Source organism: Oryx dammah, unplaced genomic scaffold (genome assembly GCF_014754425.2).
Source record: "Oryx dammah isolate SB20612 unplaced genomic scaffold, SCBI_Odam_1.1 HiC_scaffold_15, whole genome shotgun sequence".
Lineage (NCBI taxonomy): Eukaryota > Metazoa > Chordata > Mammalia > Artiodactyla > Bovidae > Oryx > Oryx dammah.
In genome coordinates this window covers 46,669,673-46,692,423 of record NW_024070199.1, presented here as the reverse complement: position 1 = coordinate 46,692,423, position 22,751 = coordinate 46,669,673, and the positions used below count along the sequence as shown (strand labels likewise).

Sequence of the window (22,751 nt, the reverse complement as noted above, 5' to 3'; positions counted from 1 at the left end):
TGTAATCGCAATTGGCAAGAGGTAAGTATGCTTGGAGTCCAAAATGGTTGCCTAATGACAAGAGGAGACCTTGAGTCTTTGAAGGTTACTACTGGCAGCCAGCAGATTGCTGTTCTGAGACTAGCTGGTGGTCCTTGAGGGTGATAAAGTTCAGAAAATTCAAGTTCTCGGTGACGCAGGAACATGTATGAAACCCTGTCCACAGTGGTCATCCAGATCCATCTCAAATGCCTGAACCATAGTTCCCCCATTTCGATTTTTTTTAAACGGCCTTCTTTGTTTTGAATGGTTAAAGCAGAGGTAGAATGCCTGGTTTAATAGGCCACAGACGGGTTGTTTTGGTGAGCCTACAGTTCGCCCCCCGCCCCCATCCCCCATTCAAATTCTCCCTCTGGCCAACTCTGCTACTTCTGTCCTCGGGGCACTGCACAGCTGATGGGTATGAACGCCATTTCTGGCCGCCTTCCAGGCGAGCCCTCACCGGTGATGGCCTTCCAGCCGAGAGCTCTCCCTGATACCCCGAATAAAAGTGCAGCCTGTGCCGTCCTGCTTCTGCCTCCTCCACGCCGGTTTTCACCATATTCCTCACTGACGGTTTGGTTACTGATCCCGCTTCCCCGGCACTGCCACCCGCACGTGCACACCAAGGGCAGCGATCTTGTCTGTTTCGTGGGTTGATGTGGACCCGGCAGTCTGTACACGGTTGGCTCAGTGTGTGCTGAGCGCCTTTGAAGCCCCATTGGCAGAAGAGGAAACAGGCTGGGGAGCTCAGCGGCCCGTCCACCACCGCGGCTGGGGACGCGTCCCCCAGCCTGGGCCGCGCTCCCGGGGCCCCTGGGTTCCGCCCCCGCCGGCAGGCGGCGCGCTAGGCAGGTCCTCCGCTGTCAGTCTCGCACCCCGCGGCTGCCGAGTGGAGCGCGCGGTGGCCCGGAGTCAGCCCACGGGGTGGGGCGAGGCGCCGCGGCCAATCGCCGGGCCCGAGGGGCGCCGGGTCGCACGGGGCCCGTCTGCTATTGGCCGCCTGTCGCTACACCTCATCGCGGGGACGGGGCGGCGATCGGCTCAGACCGCGCGGGTCAGAGCTGGCGCGGAGCCGGGTGCGCAGGTGAGCAGGCCCGCTGAGCCGGTGTGGGCTGCGCGCAGGTGGGTGCGCGCAGGGGGCGGATGGACAGATCCGGGCGCGCGCGCAGGCCGGGGGTGGGCTGGGCGGGGAGGGCGGCGGGTGCTCCGCGTAGGAGCAGACGCATGGGCAGGGAGCGCGTGAGTGTGGGCGAGCAAAGTCTGGAGGTCTGGGGGCCCGGGTTGGCCTCCCGAAGACTGCTGGGTGGATGCTGCGTGGACTGCTTTGGGGATGCTGGTCCCCCGGCGGTGGTCGGGAGCTCCCCGGGCGAGCCGAGACGGGGCGGAGCCCGGTGAGTGCCTCTTGGGCCGGGGGGGGGGCCGCTTCCTTCCTCAGGTGCCCCGCACGAATGGATGCAGTTTTCTGCTGAGGAAACATGCGGCGTCTGTCTGCTCACTGAGAAGGGGGAGCCCGGAGCAGCGGACTCTGAATTGCTTCTAGGAATAGACTAACTGCAGGGGGGCTGGGGGGTAGGGGTCGGGGCCCCGGCCGGCCGTGCAGGAAGTTGCTCACAAAAGACCAATCGCGCCCTCCTTCTCTTCCAGCGTTCCCCACTAACTTAACTGATGGAGTAGTATTGCCGCTTTCTTGGACATTTTATAATTTTATGGAAAAGAAGGGTAGGAATTGCCCTGGTGAGATTTCAAACAAGAGAAAGGAGAGAGGAAAACTGCAAATGAGGAGATCGAGTTTATCAAAAGTGGGGTTTCCTGAATGTCCAGCGCTGTGCTGGGTGCTCTGATCTAAATTCCCAAAACACTGCGTTCTAGACATCGCCCCATCTTACAGATGAGAAGACTGAGGCTCCCCAGAGGTGCAGTAACATGTGGAGAGTCGTGTACTTAGCGACATAGCCAGGGTTCAAACCCAGAGATACTGGCAACAGACTGGTTTGGAGAGAGGAGTCTTCAGGGCAATGCCTGCATTTACTGGGGGGTAGCGGGGTGGGTGGGCAGGTGAACAATCCCAGGTGCCTTGAAGGCCCCCAGGAAGACCGGCAGGAACAGGCCTGAGGGGGTGGAGTTACCCCACCTGCAGGACACTCTCCACTGAAAAAACAGGATGGTTTCCCAGGCGAAAACCCAGAAACAAACATGCAGTTACTTCTTTTATAATCCTCATAAAAATCCTGTATACCTACTGCTTAAAAAAAAAAAGTTATGAATTAATGTAGCAGATTAAGAAAGTAGATTAAGACTAAGATTAGAAAAAGCCAAGAAGTGAAGTTGCAAAAGAATGTGGAGGTAAACTAATTTGGGGGGGGGGGAAGGAGGGAGGGTGGGTGAGTATCTAGAGACAAGTAGCTTGGTGACAATCTGGAGAATAAGCAGCCAAGCTCAGGGACTCCTGGGGCTGGACTGAGGGGATTTGCACTTTTTTAAGAAATACTTTTCTTTCTTTATTTCTGGCTCTGCTGGGTCTTTGCGGCTTTGAGGGCTCTGGTGGCCGCGAGCGGGGGCTGCCCTCTAGGTGCAGTGTGCAGTCTTATCGCGGCAGCTTCTCGTGTTGTGGAGCACGGGCTCGGGCTCGAGGGTGCTTGGGCTCAGCAGATGCGCACCAGCAACTTCCTGACACAGGCTTAGTTGCTCCAAGGCATGCGGGATCGTCCTGGATCAAGGACTGAACCCGCATCTCCTGCCATGGCTGGCAGACTTTTTGTTTTTACCACCGAGCCACCAGGGAAGCCCCTGGACTTGGACGTTTGACTTCTAAACGTGATTGTGTTCCAGGGAGCATGTGTGTTGTTAACTTTTGGAAAACAGAAACCCTTGCGTCTGCAGTCAAAGCTACAGTTTACCCTTTAGAATTAGAGAGTTAGAATTAGGACTTGGTGTTTCTGGAATTTCCTTCCAGGGCTCTTGCCTATTTCTGGAGGCCCCAGAAGGGCCCCAGGCGTGAGTTGCTCTGCCCCAACCAGGACCTCAACCCTCTCCACGGCAGCCGGGCCAGAGCTCTCCAGGGCCAAGCTCTGGGAAGGGCCGAGAACCATCTCTGCATTTGGCAATGGAGGCTCGTGAATTGCACGTGCAGGTGAGGGGATGACCACCCCACCCAAAGTGGGTGGGAGGATGTAAAAAAGCTGCAGGTAAACTCAAGTATCACTCCGCACATCACCAACCCCTGCCTTGAGGACCAATGACCTCCCTGCCCCTGGAGAGAGAGCCACAGATGTTCTCAGAACTGTGGATTTAAGGACTCCCAAGAGCTATTTCAACAGCTCTTTTTATTGTTGTTAAATTATTTTATAATACAAGTACATGTCTACTAGAAAAATTAGGAAAAGGGGCTGGGGGAACCCAAGTGGAAGGCCCACACTGTTGAGGATTTGGTGATTGGCTTTAAAAATAATTATTTAATTTGCCTGCACCAGGTGTTAGTTGCGGCAGGTGGGATCTAGTTCCCTGACCGGGGGTTGGACCTGGGCCCCCTGCTTTGGGAGTACAGAGTCTTAGCCATGGATCAGAGTGACTGTTTGAATAGCTTTTTAGTGATAGACTGTCTTACAGCTTGCCCTTGTGCTGGTACATACCAGGGAACCTTCTTCCATGTTAACCTGATTCTTTGTAATAGCTGCTGAGTATTCCACTGTACCAGAGCGCCATTGTTTTTCTCATCTCCTATTGATAGTCGTTTTGTCAGCTCCAATATGTTGCAAGTGCTCCAGAATGGAAGTGCTTGCATTTGCCTTTTCACACAGCCATCTGTTTATGTCCCAGGATAAATTCCGACAGGTAGAAACTGAGCCAACCCGGAGGTCTACCCGGCCTCTGGAACTGTCCTCCAGTTGAAGAGCAGCTGCCCAGCCCTCACTGGGCCTGATTCTATCATCCCTTGAAGTATGACTTGGGGCACGTCTGTCCTTTTGTGTGTCTCCTCCTCTTTAGACAGACGCGTTTCTAAACCAGAACCTCTGCTGTTGCAGCCATGCTCCAGCTGCTTCTCTGTGTATGTTAGGATAGTACCTAGCCCAGCACTCACAAAGATTGACTGTTATCATCACTGCTCGGAATTTTTTATTTTATTATTATTATTTTTGTTTGGGCTGTGCTGGGTCTTCGTTCTCGACTTGTGGCAAGCGGGGGTGCGTTTTGCTGTGGTGCGTGAGCTTCTCGTGTCGGGGGCTCCTCATCGCGGAGCGTGGCTTCAGCGGCGGTGGTGCAGGGCCTGTGTTCCTCTGTGGCATGTGGGCTCCTCTGGGACCAGGAAGCAACCCGGTGTCCCCTGCGTTGCGAGGCAGACTCTTAGCCCCTGGACCTCCAGGGAAGCCCACTACTCTGAATTGTACTCCTCAGCCTCCCAAGTGTATCACAGGAGGGGGCGTGCCCACAGACCCAGCTCCGTCCCTGTAGCTCTGTGCTAGCTACTTTCTCCACTTTCCTTGACTCAACTTCCCCATCTGTAAAACTGGGCCCGATGACAGCGGTCTCCAGAGTGGGCTGGGAATTCTGTGGGTTCACAGGTGCTGGCAGCTTGGTAGCTGCTCTGTGGCCCTGTGACTGCCTGTGTCACCCAGGGACAGCCCCAACAGTATCTTGTGCTGCCCTAATATCTTGCTGCTCCCCCATCAAGAATCAGAGCCTGCTTCCCCTCCCCTAGAAAGGTCATGGGCTTCTGACTCAGTGTAGCCAACAGAACGCTCTGGGAGTGATGTCACATGCCTTCCCAGGAAGAAGAGGCAGCTTGGGCACCTCCTCCCTCCACCCTGAGGCCTCCGTGCTGGGAGGAAACCCAGGCTCACCCACCCCATCACATCCCAGGCTGGAGCTAGCCTAGCCAGCCTCCCCAGGTCCCCGACCCACAGGAACACTGAAAGAGGGCAAAGGATGGTTTGGTTTGGTTTGGACTGCACTGCTCGTGGGATCTTAGTCCCCTAATCAGGGACTGAACCCAAGCCCTCAGCAGTGAAAGTGCAGAGTCCTAACCACTGGACGGCCAGGGAATTCCCAAAAGACTATTGCTTTCAGCCTCTGCACTGAGAAGAGATGAGTTGCGTGGAAGGCAGCAGGATGCTTCAGTGTTGGACATTGCAGGGGCATCTGCCTTAGACCTCTGCCAGGCTGAGCTTCACCCCGACACCCCGCGTGAGCCCACCTTCCTGAGGCCTGAGTGGTGCTGCCGGCGGTCTTGGCAGTGGCTGCCTCTCTGGGAAGAACTCCGACGGGGCTGGGAGGGGCTCTGAGCACCAGTGGGCCCCAGGACCGCGTTTACCCCACAGGGTGGGTTACTTTGTAGATGAGGAAACTGAGGCTAGCGAGCAGAAGGAGCTGCTCATGGTCACCCACTTTGGGTTCCAAGTGGGGACGTGTTGGCAGCAGACCTGATCCTGCAGGGAGCCCGCAGCCTTGCCAGTGGCATCCGGGCCTCCTGGGCATCACCGTGCCATCCCATCTCTGCTGTGCTTCTGCACCTCTGATGCTTCTCCAAACACCAAATCCTCAAGATGCCAGAAGGGCTGCCACAGGACTTAAGCATCTGCTGCACGGGTCCTGGGCTGTTGATGGTGGTGTTCTCAGCTAGGAACGCTGAAGGCACTCACCTGGCCTCCTTAACTGTGAGAAGCCCCATAGACCCTGCTCCCACTAGGACCATGAAGTGGCCAGACCGGCCCTTGCGGTTCTTATGATTGCAGGACACCATCAGCAAAAGCCATTAGGGAAGGTTGAGGAACAAGGTTTATTACTCATAGGTCCTGTGGGTACTTGCCTGCCTGCATCCACTCAGCCAGACTGTGTGGGTGGAAAGAGGATGAGTGTGTGGGCCTGGAGCCCTGCCTTTACCAGGGCACGAGAGTGAAGTGTCTAGAGTTTCATGGGCTCACTCTTTTTTAAAAAATATTTGTCTATTTTTAAATGGAAGATAAGAGCTTTACAGTAGTGTTGATTGCTGCCACACATCAATATGAATCAGCCGTAGGCATTCATACGTCTGCTGCAGGGCAGCAGTGGAAACACTAGTCACGCATGGATGTGAGGGTTGGGCCATAAAGAAGGCTGAGCACCAAAGAATTGATGCTTTTGAACTGTGATGCTGGAGAAGACTCTTGAGAGTCCCTTGGACTCCAAGGAGATCAAATCACTCAATGCTAAAGGAAATCATCCCTGAATATTCATTGGAAAGACTGACACTGAAGTTGAAGCTCCAGTACTTTGGCTACCCAATGCCAAGAGCTGACTCATTGGAAAAGACCCTGATGCTGGGAAAGATTGAGGGCGAAAGGAAAGAGGGTGACAGAAGACGAGATGATTGGATGGCATCACTGATTCAATGGACATGAGTTTGAACAAACTCTGGGAGATGGTGAAGGACAGGGAAGCCCAGTGGGCTGCAGTCCATGGGGTCACCTGTGGAACTCAAAAAGCGGCCCAGGGAGCTCACCAGGGTGCCAAAAAGCCCCATGCACTTCCTTGGCTCCTCCCTGGGTCTGTATGGGGCTTTGAAGCCCCAAGACACTCAGGAAGGTCACTGGGTCCAGTGAGTCTGCAGAGAACCAGGCTCCAAGCCCAGATCACTGTCTGTGATGCCCTGTATTCACGGCCCTCGCTGGTTCCGGGAATGCCTAGGGAGAAGATGCATGCTTCGGGGCAGGGGTGGGCGTGGGGGTGGAGTGGGCAGGGTGGGGCTTGATTCAGGTCGATGATGCAGACACTCCCCAGGCGTGCGCGCTGCCCAGTATGAGTCTGCAAAGAAGCCAGCTTGGGCTGTTCATCAGTCCACCATGTTAAGGCTCGTCTCCGGGGCAACTCCTCCAGAAAGCACCCCTCATCCAGCTCCACCCGTTGTTTATAAGTGCTTCCTCTTTGGCAGACATCGTGTGCCGGGCAGATAAGCTACGGGATGAGCTTACCTTATCGTGGAGATCCCCACACAAGGGGCCTCTTGCACTTTCAAACCCTGGGCGCCGAGCCACACCTTTCGCTTGGTTACCAGGTGGGACTTGAGAAAATCATCATTGTTGGTCCTTATCTCCCTGAGTCTTTTCATCACCTTTGTGTGCCCTGCAGGGCTCTGTTCAGCGGGTTGAAAAGGATCTCGCAGGCCTGTGGAGCGTAGGAGTCGAGAGAGTTGAAAGGGGGCAGTTCCGGAAGGAAAACCTGCATTCTGCAGCGGAGCCTCTTGGAAAGAGGTTGGAGGTAAGCACCTCTCAGAGCTGCTGCTTGCTTTCAAAGGCAGCTGGTCCGTCAGCGCTCACTGTCCACTCCTGCCTGATTCTTAGGAAAAAAAGTTAGTTACTTCCTGGACACCACCCTCTCCCCTATTTTCAGCCATCTACTGCTAAGGGTGTCCCCTCCACATTTATTAAAAATCCAGTGCTTATGACGGAGAGGTGCACGGATGGTTCAGTGGTAGAATTCTCGCCTGCCGCGTGGGAGAGACACGTGCATCTCCCGGCCCACGCAGCCACAGCGTTCCCTTCTGGGGCTTCCCTGGTGGTTCAGGCGGTAAAGAATCCACTTACAGGGCAGCAGACACAGGAGACCCAGGTTTGACCCCTGGGTCAGGTTGATCCCTTGGTGAAGGGAATGGCTGTCCACTCCAGTATTCTTGCCTGGGAAATCCCATGGACAGAGGAGCCTGGCAGGCTACGGTCCATGGGGTGGCAGAAAGTCAGACATGCCTGAGCAGCTCACACACGCTGACAGAGAGGTGGATGAAGGCCATTATAAGCTCAAAATAATTATGTGAGCTTGTTTTAATCCTTAGAAAATATGCTTTTGTGTCCAAAGTTAGCTCTTAGCCTGTACTTTTCTGGCCCTTCTGCAGTTTTCCAGCAACTGCCACATGTTAGGCTCAGTAGTCTGTGTTTCGGGCTGAAAGATGAGTGGCTCTCTGTCCATGAAGAACTCTTTCGTCTGCCGTGTACATCATGAATACTCCATAAACTAACCTGTGAAAATAAAGTAATGTGCTGCAGCTTTCATCACTGAGAAGTTTTAAGTGAATGTACAGTTGTATTAAAGTGATTCATCTTCACATTTAAAATAAAACCAGCATTAAAAGACTTATACATAAAAAATAAACAGTTCTCTACGTCATCTTAAGAGTCTCACTTCCCAGAAGCAAGTACTTTTTCATTCTCTAAGCTACTGCTTATTTCTAAATGTTTTCCTTTTAACACCCTCAACTTTACACATTTTTTTTTTCTGTCTGGCAAAATTATTATTTACTGTTAAGCCACGTAATGTACTATAATTATGATTTGGTGTTTTTCCCCTTATATGGCTTTTTATTTATTTGGAATTAATGGTTGCCTCCCTTTTTCCATATGCTAAGGTTTCTATGTACCTGTCACTAACTGTTTCTCCTGCATGTTACAACAGAGCCATCATAGTTATCAGTAATTTTTGTATACTCGGCAACACAACAGAATGTATTGTTTTCACTCCCTGCTCCCCCCACCCCGGCCCAAAGCCATTCATCTTGCGCCACGGTGGGCTGGTTACTGTCTGGTTCACTGCCGAGCTGTTATCTTGGGATTTCCTCTTCTCCTTCCACTGGCCTTTTCTTTAGCAGCTTACGTTTCCCTCAGAATTTTTAAAGTTTTCCGTCTTGTCTTCTAGAACCAGCTTGCTACTGGCATGATTCTTAAACCTGGATTTTTTTCTGAAAGCCTTGAAGATCATTTTTTTTTTTTCATGCCTGATATTCTGAAATGTCACGATTGTGAATTCATTCTGAAAGTGAGGGTGTCCCTAGTTCCCTCATATTATGACCACGGGTTGGCTTGTCTCTTGGTACAAGATGAATGGCTATGGGTGGGATGGAGGAATGGAACTGATAAATTGTGCTGGAATATGTAGAGAAGTTATTAATGTGTATGACAGCTCATTAGAGCATTCAGAAAAAAAAAATAGTGATAGATGCATAGAAATCTCAGTGAATGGAAAAAGTGAGGCAACCATTAACTCCAGGAAAAATAGAAGGTCGTACTGAGGAGGGAGCATTTTGTGAGACCCAAATAAGGAGACCTGTAAAGCGTGTTCTAAGCAGAGACGTAGCAGGTATCGTGAATAAGATAAATCACATTCATGGAGGGATAGAGACCTCTGTGTGCCTGCAGCAGAGGGTGTGATGGGAGGGTGCCGGGGAGGGGGGGCAGGAGCATGCGGTGGGGGGGTTTCTGAGCCACAGGTGTTTGGGTTTCTGTAACAAGAAGGATGTTCTGCTGTTGTTGGAAAGTGAACTGAGATGAGAGCAGAAGTAGGGCCGGGCGGGAGGCTATTGCAGGTTCTGGGAGTGGGAGTCCCTGCCTGGAATCATCCATCCAGGACCAGGTGGAGAGTCGGTGAATGAGTCCAGCCCCGTGGGGGCCTGTGAATGAATGATGGCAGGGGGTTGCAGTGTCTGTTTGTCAGGGGATGATCTCAGCGTGGTGTCTCCTTTCCTCAGGGCCCAATGGCTGCCAAGTCCCAGCCCAGCGCCCCTAAAACCAAGAGTGACAGCGGCCTCACCAACGGCAAGGCTGCAGCCCAAGGGCAGTGGGGCCGAGCCTGGTAAGCATCTCATCCGTCTTTCCAGCTGGAAAGTACAGTGGGCTCTCGGTGAGAGGTGGCCAGCCTTTGGATTTCAGGAACCTATTTAAGCGATTCTTTTTTATCAGTAGGACTGTCATTAGTAGCAGTTTGCCAACTTAGAAAGTTAGGAACCCAAAGAAGAATCTACTGTAAAAGCTGATGTCAGGGGCAGTGGGCGTCCTGGTTTTGCCCTCAGTGCGTAAGACACGGGGTCATGGATCTCAGGCCACAGAGTGATGGGGACTTGGTGAGTGTCCCAGATGGCCCAGAACAGGAAGCCTCTGGACCCGTGGGGCGCGGAAGGCCTTCTGTGCTGTGTTCTGGGCCCTGGGCTTTCTGGGGTGTCCATGGGCTCATCGGCCTTCAGACTGCTCAAAGCGGAGCATGCAAGTGGGGGCAATGGAGGCCTTGGCCCTGTGAGCCGACAGCCTTCTCTCGGGAGGCGCTGGCTGGTGGGCCCGTGGGGCTCGGCGTCCCGCGTGTGAGGTCGGGGGCCGGCAGCCCCTCCGTGACCTGCTGCCGTCTGTCGGCCCCGCAGGGAGGTAGACTGGTTTTCCCTGGCGAGCGTCATCTTCCTGCTGCTGTTTGCGCCCTTCATCGTGTACTACTTTATCATGGCCTGCGACCAGTACAGCTGCTCCCTGACGGCGCCCGTGGTGGACCTCGCCACCGGCCGGGCTCGGCTCGCCGACATCTGGGCCAAGACGCCGCCCGTGACCGCAAAGGCGGCCCAGATCTACGCAGCGTGGGTCACGCTCCAGGTGAGCCCTCCCGGCCCCTGCAGCAGGGGCTCCCCTCCTTAGGGTGGGCCTGGCCCCTGGTCGGGGATGGTATCTGGCTCATACGGACATCCTTATTCCTGGAACCCATCCAGGCCTCACCCGCTGCCTGATGGACTTAGCTTTGTCTTCAGCTCAAGGGCCACCCGGTGGCATCTTGGTGTCCGGCTTGCCTTCCATTGAGCCTCCGTGCTGAGCAGGGAGCAACGCCCCCTGGGAGGGTGTGAGGGCGTGGCTCTCTCCCAGGAAGCCCTGTGCCTGATGGGAAGCATATCCTAGGGTTGCCCAGCTCCTAAGAGCTGCTCTTGGTCTTGGCAAAGCCAAGGCCATGTCCCCAGAGATCGTCACACAGGCCTGGCCAGTGGGGGTGGGGGCGTGGGGTGGGCCTTGGCTCTGCTGTGACCTCACTAGCTTCCCAACCAGAAGGAGTTCATCAGAAGGCTGTCTGCACCATGAACTCGGTGAACAGACAGTATTTAATATCTGAACAGACAGTGTTTAATATCTGAGTATTAATGATGATGTTATCATTATCCTGGGAAATGGTGCAGGGAGATGCCCCCTGCCCCCGACCCCTCCCCGCCAGGGTTTCCTGCCCTGGACGAAGGCTCGGACCTCTGCTAGCTGTTTCTGCCCATGATCCCAGCTTTTGGGCTTCAGCTTCCCTCTCATTTCAAGATGTCGGTCCTTTTGGTCCTTTTGAGTAAAAGGTGATCTGGAGCCGTGATAGTCAGTAGCCTAAAGGCAGAAATAGCCCACGTGTGCATCGGCAGACGTGGACACACACATAGTGTGATCCAACCACACAGGGCACCGTTGTCAGACCCACACAGGGTCTGACACAGGCTGCAACCCGGGTGCCTTGAGAACCTGATGTTCAGTGGGAGAGGCCGGCTACAAAGGGGCGTGTCCTGTCTCATTCTGTTTGTATGCAAAGTCCAGGACAGGCAGATCCGCAGAGATAGAAAGTGCATTGCCGGATGACAGAGCCTGGCGGGGAGCGGCTGCTGGGAGCGGCTGCTGGGAGGGACTGCCGGGAGGGGGGGATGAGCGGGGTGTGGGGCTCCTTTTCGGGGTGATAAGAATGTTCTGGAATTAGCCACTGGGGATGGTGGCACAAGCTTGGGAATACGCTGAACACTTTCAGTGAATACTTTTCAAGGGCGAACTGTATGGACTGTGAGCTAGTGGGCTGTCCCAGAGGGAGTGGCTGAGCCCTGTGGGGAGACGGCGTGGGTGTTCTGAGTGATGGTGACGAGTCTCCTGTTCAAGGCTCCCCTCAAAGCCCGCAGTCAGCCTGCGGTCAGTGTTCCCAGAGCCGTAAGCTCTTCTGGAAGAAGTAACCAGCCACGATCCTGGTTTCCCCCATTCGTGCGGTGCCTGCCCATTCATCGTCTCAAGTGACAGAGCGCGGCCGTGTCGAGGCACAGCCGGGCCCCGCAGCCCACGGGGAAGCCGGCTGGAACATCTCTGCATTTCAGGTGCTCCTGTACATGCTGCTTCCTGACTTCTGCCACAAGTTCCTGCCGGGCTACGTGGGGGGTGTTCAGGAGGGCGCCGTGACTCCCGCAGGTAACCTGGGGTCCGCCCCCGCTCGCCCACGTGCCGCCTTTCCCTGTCTGTTCCTCTTACGGGGCCTGACCCCCCACCCACCCCGCCAACACACATGCTCACACAGCTTCCAGGGACGGCCGCCAGAAGCGAGGTCAGAAATCACGTTCCCCGGCAGGGAATGAAGTTGCCCCCGCTCCCTGCTGGTGGTGTGGCTGGGCTTACAGAGTATCTCCCCAGCAGGGACACTTGGAGTCCCCCAGGGGCATCGCGGGGGCCCAAGCTTTGACTTACAGGGCCTTAGGGCCGCCTGGTCCATTCATTCCCTGCAGTCACTGAGACCCCAGCCCAACCCACAGAGAGCTCTTGGCTACCCTCCCCCGACCCCCAGCCCTACCAGGTGCCATAGGGGACCCTCGTCCCTTCTGCTGTGGCTCCAGCTTCCAGCAAACTGCAGGCTGGTGACTCAGCCTCGGGTCGGTTATAGATGTCCTGCACCCGCTCTCCGCCTCTAGGGATTCAGCCAGCATGAGCGGTTAGTCCTCAGCTCACAGTGTGAGATGTGCTGCTGGTGTGTTGACCCCGAGGGCCTGAGGGGCAGGAGCCACTGACTGGCTCTGGGGGCTAGGGGCTGGGGACCCCCGAAAGGAGCCAGGAGCAGTCACAGTGGGCAGACGGCCCTGCTCTCACGTCTCCCCTTTGCAGGAGCTGTCAACAAGTACGAGATCAACGGCCTGCAGGCGTGGCTCCTCACGCACCTCCTGTGGTTTGCCAACGCCCACCTCCTCGCCTGGTTCTCCCCCACCATCATCTTCGACAACTGGATCCCGCTGCTCTGGTGCGCCAACATACTGGGCTACACCGTTTCCACCTTCGCCATGGTCAAGGGCTACCTCTTCCCCACCGACGCCCGGGAATGGTACGTCCTCAGCGGCCGCCTGAGCCCTAGGTGGCGGGTCAGTGCCTATTTCTAGTACATCGGGCTAGGATGTTGCAAAGGTCTGAGGATTGAGCATCCTTGAGGAGGAGGGACCGTGGTGGACTCTGAGAAGCATCCATATTGAATGGGTAGCTTTTCCTACTTGGGGAGGATGCAGTTGAAGGTGGCCAAGTCTATCTTCAGTGGCTGAGTTATCTCCAGCAGGGCCATAGGGAAGAAGGAGGGCGGGAGGGGCAACTCCTTCTTGCAGGCAGGGGCAGCCCGTTCCCTCTTTCTGTGAGACGTCAGTGCGGCCTGAAGCAGTCTTAGTAAGAAGTCTTGTTGTCTCAGTGGCTTTAATGTAATAGCTTCCCAGGGAGAGCCCTACTGATTGGTGTCCATTCTGATGGAGCCTTGAGGGAGATAGCAACCATCCAACCACCCATCTCTTCATACACCATATATACAGTTCTTCATCCATTCATCCACCACCCACCCATCCATCCATTTATCCATCCGTCCATCCAACACGTCCACTCATTCACCCATCTACCCATCCAGCACATCCATCCAACCATCCACCCATCCATTCATCCACTCATCTACCCATCCAGCCACCATCCATCTACCCATCTATCCCATATCCTCCGTCTCTCCCTCCCCGTCTTCCTGTATCCATCCATTCACCCATGTCCCCACCCATCCATCCATCCACCCAGCCATCCATTCATCTATCCATGCATCTACTTACCCTCCCATCGCTCCCTGCCCGCCTCCTTCCGTGGACACATTCATCAAGAGATGTTTGTCGGGCCCCTCCTGTAGACAGGTGTAGGCAGTGGGGCTTTAGGTGTGAACAAGATTCTGGTTCTCAGATTGCATTTTAGTTTTGGTTCCAGATGAAAGCAAAGTGTGCTTCCTTTAACTGTTAGCCCTAGGCCCTTAGGAAGCATGTTTGGATTATGGCACTTTGAGCTTGCGTGATGATCGAATAACGAGGCTGGTCTTCTGTGCCTCGTGGAAATCATTTTCTCTGCTTTGTAATCACACCCCCTGTTGTAGACTTTGTATATTTTGCTTCTTTCTATTTATCCTAATTGAGGGAAATGGACACGAAAATATGTTTCCCTAGCCAACACAGAAATCCCCGTGTATGGGCAGCAGGTGGTAGTGCGAGTCCCCAGCTGGGTTATCCTGGCTGATTCTCTGTCACACCTCTGGTCAGGTGATGAGGGCAACAAAACAGTTAAAATTTGCCCAGCAAGCCATGGGTGTGGACCCTGGAGCCGGGCACCTGGCTCTGAGGCTGGCGCTGTTTTTCACGTCTACCTTGGCATCGTTTATCACTTGCCCACGGAGGCCCGAATGCTCTATGAGTCCTTGGGAAGAAAATCTCTGTCCAGTCGAGCCAGTTGGGCAGCTCGCCTCCACGGAAGCTGGAGGCGGGAGGAGGATCCTGGGCACCTGCCCAGGTAGAGTCTCCCTACCTTCATTAGGACAGAGCGAGCATCTCAGCTCAAGGCCGGGGCTGAATGCCAAGTGACCTATCACGGCTGTCGGGGAGGGGCCGGAGGTGCAAGCGGTCTCTGCGTGCTGGGCCCTTGCAGCTCGCGGCAGGCGTCCCCCGGGTCTTCTCTCCTGGGCCTGCAGTACCCAGGCCGGGCTAGGCACCTGTGTCCATGCCAGCCAAGGAGGCTGCTTGTGAGAGGCACTCGTTGACAGCATGCATCTGTCGTTTGTGTTTTCAAGCAAATTCACAGGCAATTTCTTTTACAACTACATGATGGGCGTTGAGTTTAACCCCCGAATTGGGAAGTGGTTTGACTTCAAGCTCTTCTTCAATGGACGCCCCGGGATTGTCGCCTGGACCCTCATCAACCTGTCCTTTGCAGCCAAGCAGCAGGAGCTCTACGGCCACGTGACCAACTCCATGGTCTTGGTCAACGTCCTGCAGGTAGCCTGTCTGGGGCCTGGATCGGGAGTTGTGAGCTCTGACACCGACTGGGTGCTGGGGACACCCGAAAGCCAGATTGATTTCAAAAGACAGTAAGAAATATTAGTTGCTTAATCATGTCTGGCTCTTTGAGACCCTGTGGACTGTATAGCCCCCCAGGCTCCTCTGTCCATGGACTTCTCCAGGCAAGAATACTGGAGTGGGTAGCCATGCCCTCCTCCAGGGGCTCTTCCCAACCCAGGGACTGAATGAACCCTGGTCTCCTGCACTGCAGGCAACTTCTTTACCATCTGAACCCCCAGGGAAGTCTCTTGAAAGACTGTAGAAGGGGGTCGGCACCCTTTGCACGTGTCTGGGAGGCTGGCTGTAGAGTGGGAAGTAGAGGAGTTGTGTCCTCACCTGTCAGGTACTGCACTGGCCCTGGGAACTCGTGTGGCCCATGGTGAACTCCAGTTTGCCACTCAGGCGTGTCAGTGGTCCTGGCAACACAGCTTTGATGGCTGTGGAAGGACCCCGTCCCAATCCGCCACCCCCAGAGCCATCTCTCTGCTCCCAGCTCCACGGCCTTGGGCATCGGCGTCCAGGACGTTGCTGGGTGCCCCTCATCTGGGCCACGTGTCATCTCAGACTGCAGACAGGGACTCCCTCCCCCACTTACCCCCGCTGGCCCGGCAGGAAGTGCGGCAGCTGCCCCACGGTGCCTGTCACCAGGGGAGCTCAGAGACACCCAGGGACCCCGTCCGCGCCTGTGGTCAGTATATGACCGTTCCTTTGTTGCAGGCCATCTACGTGCTGGACTTCTTCTGGAACGAAACCTGGTACCTGAAAACCATCGACATCTGCCACGACCACTTTGGGTGGTACCTGGGCTGGGGGGACTGCGTCTGGCTGCCATACCTGTACACGCTGCAGGTGAGGAGTGGGCCAGGGAGCCACTGTGATGTTTGCCCGCCCCCCCGCCCCCCCGCCCAGCAGGACCTTCAGTGCCAGGTCCCCAGGCATGCCCAGTGCTGCCCTCAGAGCAGACAAGCTGGCACGTGCCAAGCCTTGGCCTTGCCCAAGTGTCTGGATTTTTCAGGTGGGGGCGGGTACCAGAACCTGGAGGAAGGAGGCTGGTAAGAGAAGGCTTACTGTATGAGTCAGCACAGATTGCTGTAAAAAGTATCTCAGACCGGGCGACTTGAACAGCAGGATTCACTGTCTTCAGGAACAGGATTCACTGGGATTCCTGGAGGGTGGACTCGCAGGCCCGGGTGTGGGCGGGGCTGGTCCTCCTGAGGCCTCTCTCCTGGGTGTGCAGAGGGTCGTCCCTGTGTGTGTCTGTGTCCTGACCTCCCCTTCTTATAAGGACCGCAGTCCTGTGGGTCTAGGGCCCACCCGCGTGACCTCATTTTACCGTAATCACCTCTTCAAAGGCCCATCTCTAAATACAGCCACCTGCTGAGGTGCTGGGCTCAGGACTGCAACATGAATGTGGGGGACACAACTCAGCCCCTAAGACTCAGAGAAGAGGGTGATTCAGAGTAGACTGGGTCTAAAGAAAGATCAGGGTGGGTGAGATGAGGGGGGATGAAGGGGGCTATAGATATTTATTCAGATCTCAACACTGGAAGGATAAGAGGCCTGCTCTCCTGTCATTTTTTCCATTAAAGGCTCTGAATGCTCACTCACGTGAGTGGAGGACACGTTGGGGGGCCCTGCCCTCTCGGAGCTCGTGGCTGGGCAGGGAAAGGTCCTGACATAGGCAGCCCAGGGTGGGGAGGGGGGCCTGACAGGAAGTCGGGTGCTGACAGCTGAGAGAGGGCCAAGGAGGCGCCTACAGCCTGGGCATGGGGATCAGCCAGAGCGTCTTGGGGCAGCCACAGCCAGACCAAGAGCAGAATGAGAGAGTCTGGGGGTAAGAACACTGCCAGACTAGAGGCTGGGCTCTGAAGAGTCCAGTGCCAGGCGGGAGGCCTGGAAGAGGGGAGCGTTCCAGAGGAGAGGAGGGTGGAGGCGGGCCGGGACCACAGGCTCCGGGAGAGGTTCCCTCGCATGCGTCACAAGAGTGGAGTGTAGAAACCTGCCTGAGGAGCCGGAGGGACCTGGCTTTGCACCTCTGTTGGGCCACCAGCCAGGGGATGGGGCCTCGAGTCTCGGGAAAATCAGGGCAGACTCACCTTGGTTAGGGCTAGGCTGATGATTCGAGCTGGGCTGGGCAGCTCTGCCCCGGTGCCCGCCGTGTCCTCTGTGCCACAGGAGCCACCTCGGGGAGGGGGGTGGTTGGTTCTGAGGCTGTTGCGTGCCTGCTAAGTCACTTCAGTTATGTCTCTTTGTGACCCCATGGGCTGTAGCCCACCAGGCTCCTCCGTCCGTGAGGTTCTCCAGGCAGGAAGACTGGAGTGGGTTGCCATTTCCTTTTCCAGGGGCTCTTCCCGACCCTGGGATGGAACCCGCATCTTTTATTTCCTGCGAGTTCACCACCACTGAGCCACCTGGGAAGCTCTCTGAGGCTGCTGGGGGATGTCCAGCCCTCCACACCGCTCCCAGCTCGCAGAGAAGAGCGCTCCTTTCCTCTGCATGGTGTGCGGGCTCCCGTGTAGGGAGGCTGCGTGAAGAGCCTGGCAGCATGCCGCCTGCTCGTGGTGTGAGCCCAAGTGAGGAGCTGCGGGGTGGAAGAGAACAGGTCCCTGGGCACATGCGTGGTTCGCGGCAGCCCAGATGGCCTGCGTTAACAGGCTGTGTGAGAGTGGAGGGAAGCAAGGTGGACAGACGCTGTGGGCCGGCCAGGATGAGCATGTGCGAGGCGGTGAGCAGTCAGCGAGTCCCGCTGTGACGGCAGCGCTGCTGTTTCCTGGCTGACCCCACTGCGGCATCCCGCAGCCAGAGCGGGGAAGCAGGAAGGTCCCAGCAGAGCCAGCAGGGTGGAGGGGAAAGAGCCCTGGGCTGGAGGCTGGAAGTTCTGGCCTCCAGTCCCCACTCTGGCTGGGTCCTCTGCACAGACCCTCTGGACACATTTCTCCACTTGGTGGTTGCAGGCTCTCTGGTTCCCTGACTCTGTGAGCGCCACTTTCCAGGCATGCAAACCGATAGCAGTAGGTCACATACACACACATACACACGCGTGTATGTGTCTGTTTGATTGTGTGATTGTGGTCCCGTCAAGTCCAGACTCTTTAGGGCTGCTGGCAGCAGTCTGGAGGTCCTGGGACGAGTTGGTATTGCAGCTGGGTCTGACAGCCGTCCGCTGGTGGAATTCACTCTTGTTCCTGAGTCTTTTATTCTTAGTGTCTTCAACTGATTAGATGAGGCCCACCTGCCTTGTGGAGGGTGATCAGCTTCATTCAGTCTAATTGGAAACGTTAATCACATCTTAAAAATACCTTTGCAACAGCTAGACTACTGTTTGGCCGAGGATCTGGGTCCCATGGCCTAGCCAAGGGGACACAAAAAATTAACTATCCTATTCAAATGGTGTTTTTAATATTACGGCGTGTGTGTTAATTGCTCAGTTGTGTCCAACTCTTTGCAGCCCCATAGACTGTAGCCCACCAGGCTCCTCTGTCCTAGGGATTCTCCAGGCAAGAATAATGGAGTGGGTTGCCAGTTCCTTCTCCAGAGGATCTTCCCGACCCAGGGATCGAACGTGGGTCACTTTCATCGCAGGCAGACTCTTTACAATCTGAGCCGTAATTGGAAGTCCCATTCTGCTGTATATTTTATGTTCATATTCTATGTGATGTGTATGTGTGTGTATAGATAGAGGCAGACAACTAGCTACGTGTGCGCATGCTAAGTCGCTCAGTCGTGTCCAACTCTTTTCGACCCCATAGACTGTACCCCGCCAGCCTCTGTTCGTGGGATTCTCTAGGCAAGAATACTGGAGAGGGTTGCCATGCCCTCCTCCAGGGGATCTTCCCCACCCAGGGGTGGAACCTGCGTCATTTGCACACTTACTTGTTTGATCCCCTCCGAGGCGGGTGCTTCTGTTCACAGGAAAGGAAACCCAGGCAGGGCCGGGTGGGCAGCTGGTAGGGGGCACAGCTCGGGTGTGAAGCTGGGCGGTGCTCCTGGGCCTGTGGTCCGCCCACCGCCCGGACAAGGCCGCCCCTGACGTCTCGCCTCGCCCCACAGGGCCTGTACCTGGTGTACCACCCTGTGCAGCTGCCCACCCCCTACGCGCTGGGCGTTCTGCTGCTGGGCCTGCTCGGCTACTACATCTTCCGGATGACCAACCACCAGAAGGACCTCTTCCGCCGCACGGACGGGCGCTGCCTGATCTGGGGCAGGAAGCCCAAGGCCATCGAGTGCTCCTACACGTCGGCCGACGGGCAGAAACACCACAGCAAGCTGCTGGTCTCGGGCTTCTGGGGCGTGGCCCGTCACTTCAACTACACGGGCGACCTGATGGGCAGCCTGGCGTACTGCCTGGCCTGCGGCGGCGGCCACCTCCTGCCCTACTTCTACATCATCTTCATGGCCATCCTGCTGACCCACCGCTGCCTGCGAGACGAGCACCGCTGTGCCAACAAGTACGGCCGCGACTGGGAGCGCTACACGGCTGCCGTGCCCTACCGCTTGCTCCCCGGCATCTTCTAGAGGGGGCCCGTGCCAGGAGGAGCCCCAGCAGGGCGGTGAAGAGCGCGGGTCCCAGCCCCGCCCTCCAGGAGCCTCCTCATCCTCACCTGTTAAATGGAGCTCTTGCCCAGAGCACAATCCCCAGGGTTCACACCAGCTGCCTTCTCACCAGCAGAAACCACCAACTTCCCGTGTGCAGCGTTCCCAGGGCGAGAGGATGACCTGGTCTGCCCACGGATGACTCGTCTCCTCTCTGTCTGCAGTCCAGACAGTGGGTGTCCGACATCAAAGGGGACGTCCTCCAGCCCCCTGGCCAGTCCTGCCCTTAGCTATTGCTGAACACAGTAGCAGCGGGCCCGCCAGCTCTGCGGGTTGTCGCTGTACCGCCTCCGGCTCCAGGTGCTGCCTGCGTCGCCTGCTCGGCGGTGGCGAGCTGTGTCCTTCAGATTTCTCCTTTGCACCCGCGCTGTGTTCACACGTTTTTCTGTAGAGGGCGCTGAGGGACGCTGCACACCGAAGGGTCAGCTTCTGGTTCTGGTTCTTTACAGACTCTGCTCAGGTGACCCAGAGACCTTGGCCAACCATCAGGGGGGTCTCCTAGGAGACCCGAACCCCAGCCTCAGGAGGGGACCCCTTTCTTACCATGGCCGACTCCTCAACCCACAGGGATTCTTGACTTTTAGATGTTACTGGCCTGATAGAGTTAATAATCTTTTATTCAGGTGTACTTGGGAGATATCGTGAGTTCAGTTCCTGACCACCCCGGGAAAGCAAACACAGTAAGTCCCTGACATACGAATAAGCTCTCTTCTGAGAAAGTGTTGGCAAAGTCCAATTTGTTTGTTAAGTCCAACAGAGTTAGTATAGGTACCCAGTGGCACAACTGGCTGTTCAGTACTGTTCTGTTATAGTTTTATAGCACTTTTCCTACAGATAAAACATTTTTAATCTCACAGGACAGAACTTGAAAAGTAGAGTGGTGCCGTACAACAGCTGGCATACAGGGGCTGGCATGGAATGAACAGGCGAGAGCGCTTACTGGCTGGAGGAGGGGGAGGAGGTGGGCGATGGCAGAGCTGAACGAGGCCAGCGGCAGCAGGTGGAGGGCCAGCCGCAGAGCCATGCCTCATGTTGCCAGAGCACTTGTTTGCATCTTTGAAAGTCCGCAGCTTAAAGGTTCCTATGCAGAGGATTCCTGTGTCACAGTAGAGCAAGTCACGTGAGCTTCTTGGCTTGCGGTGCATATAAAATTTATGTTTACACGACTCTGTACTCTTTTAAGCATGAGACAGCATTGTCCTAAAGGACAGTGTATGTACCTTGATTAAAAAATGCTTTATTGCTAAAAAACGCCGAAACGATGACCATAGTCTTATCAAAGGTCACTGATCACAGATCACTGTTAACAAATGTAACCAAAGTTTTGAAGTACGGCCATAAATGCCAAGATGTGACAGAGGGACACAGAGTGAGCAGAAGCTGTTGGAGGAGTGTCACCAGGAGGGTTGCTGGACGCAGGGTCGCCAGACATCTTTGATTTCTATAAAAGCTCCACATCTGCAAAGCACAATAAAAGAGATGTGCCCATTTTAAACCTCCCCTGTTCAGACTTCCGTGTGGTTTGTCTCCCACTGGTACCTGGCTGTAGACAAGGGCTCAGGTTTTGGTGTGTAGAAGGGATGCTCAGGGAACATTGGATCAGATGCTGGGGTCTGCCTCGTAGCTGTGGGTCCCCATCATGGGATTCAGGGGGACCCCCACTTCCGCCACCATCGGCCCTCTGCTGGGGCTGCTCTTGTGCTGAGTGTGAAAATCCATTTTGTTTGCCAAAGGGAGAAACTCCATTTGGACCGCCTGCCCCCAGCAAGAGAATGGAGAAACCAGAAAGATGGTGCTAGGCTTGCTTCACGCCTGGAGGAACCGAGGACCGGGGCGAGCTGGGAGCCCCATGTTCTGAGCAAGGAGGGCAGGTGCAGGACAACGTGTCCCCTGCTCGAGTTGGAATCGGTTAAGCAAAGCCAGGCAGACTCTGGAATAGCCAGGAAGGATCAGAGCTTTTTTCCCACCTGGCCTGACTTCACTGTGGTTCCGTTGCTAACTTGTGTCTGACTCTAACCCCATGGACTGCAGCAGGCCAGGCTTCCCTTTCCCTCACTATGTCCTGGATTTTGCTCAGACTCATGTCTGTTGAATCAGTAGCGCCATCCAACCATCTCCTCTGCTGTGCCCCTTTCCTGCCCTCAATCTTTCTCAGCATCAGGGCCTTTTCCAGTGAGTCAGCTCTTCACATCTGGTGGCCAAAGGATTGCAGCTTTAGCTTCAGCATCAGTCCTTCCAATGAATATTTAGGGCTGGTTTCTTTTAGAATTGACCGGTTTGATCTCTTTGCTATCCAAAGGACTCTCAAGAGTCTTCTCCAGCACTGCAGTTCAAAAGCATCAATTCATCAGTGCTCAGCCTTCATTATGTGAGCCGTTCAACTCCCACATCTGTACACGACTACTGGAAAAACCACAGCTTTGACTATACGGACCTTTTTTGCCAAAGTGGCGTCTCTGCTTTTTAATCACTCTAGGTTATGGCAGCCCACTCCAGTGTTATTGCCTGGAGAATCCCAGGGATGGTGGAGCCTGGTGGGCTGCCGTCTATGGGGTCGCACAGAGTCGGACACGACTGAAGCGACTTAGCAGCAGCAGCAGGGTTGTCATAGCTTCCAAGGACCAAGCGTCTTTTAACTTCATAGCTTCTGTCGCCATCTGCAGTGATTTTGGAGCCCAAGGAAATGAAATCTGCCACTGTTTCTATTGTTTCCCCATCTATTTGCCCTGAAGTGATGGGAGTGGATGCCACGATCTTGGTTTTTTTGAGTGTTTTAAGCCAGCTTTTCCACTCTCCTCTTCCACCCTCATCAAGAGGCTGGGCCAACTCAGAGCCATGGCTCTCCTGTGCTGGGGCTCCACCCCTGCCCACTGGCGCTCAAGGGTCAAAGGGGGTCCTGGGCATCTCACCAGCCACACGAGGCACTCGAGGACCAGCCAGAGCACTGGGCCCCTGCTGGGATGGCCCCGAGTACAGTGGACCCCGCCGTTTCCTCCCAGACCTTGGGCGAATTCATTTTAAGGAGGCTGGAGGGTGGTGCCTGTGAGCCAGATCCTGTCTTCCCCGTTCAACAACAGTGGGAACGCCAGCAGGCAACCTCCCTCTGTGTGTCCTTGTGTGAAGAATGAGGGTGATGATTCTTTCGCCTGTGTGAGAAGCCTTCTGAGATGTATTTCCCGGGAGAGCTCTAGGTTCAAGCCTGAGATCAGCCTGTATGTCAGTTGGCAGGTTCAAACCTTAGATCGGCCTGTATGTCACT

General features: G+C 55.3%; 1 protein-coding gene across 3 annotated transcripts; it reads left to right on the top strand.

Moving 5' to 3' along the window:
- Positions 1–1,037: 1,037 nt before the first annotated feature.
- Positions 1,038–20,991, top strand: DHCR7 (7-dehydrocholesterol reductase). 3 transcript variants are annotated; one of them, XM_040255298.1, is made up of 9 exons: positions 1,038–1,105; positions 7,123–7,251; positions 9,509–9,612; positions 10,172–10,394; positions 11,894–11,984; positions 12,669–12,882; positions 14,632–14,836; positions 15,617–15,748; positions 18,950–20,737. In XM_040255298.1, exons 3-9 carry the CDS (start codon positions 9,515–9,517, stop codon positions 19,412–19,414), a joined length of 1,428 nt encoding a protein of 475 aa, XP_040111232.1. In that variant the 5' UTR covers positions 1,038–1,105; positions 7,123–7,251; positions 9,509–9,514; the 3' UTR covers positions 19,415–20,737. The 3 variants fall into 3 exon arrangements, with proteins under 3 accessions (XP_040111232.1, XP_040111233.1, XP_040111231.1); XM_040255299.1 differs by having other exon boundaries at positions 1,060–1,143; positions 18,950–20,211; XM_040255297.1 differs by lacking the exon at positions 1,038–1,105 and adding an exon at positions 1,133–1,412 and having other exon boundaries at positions 18,950–20,991.
- Positions 20,992–22,751: the final 1,760 nt, after the last annotated feature.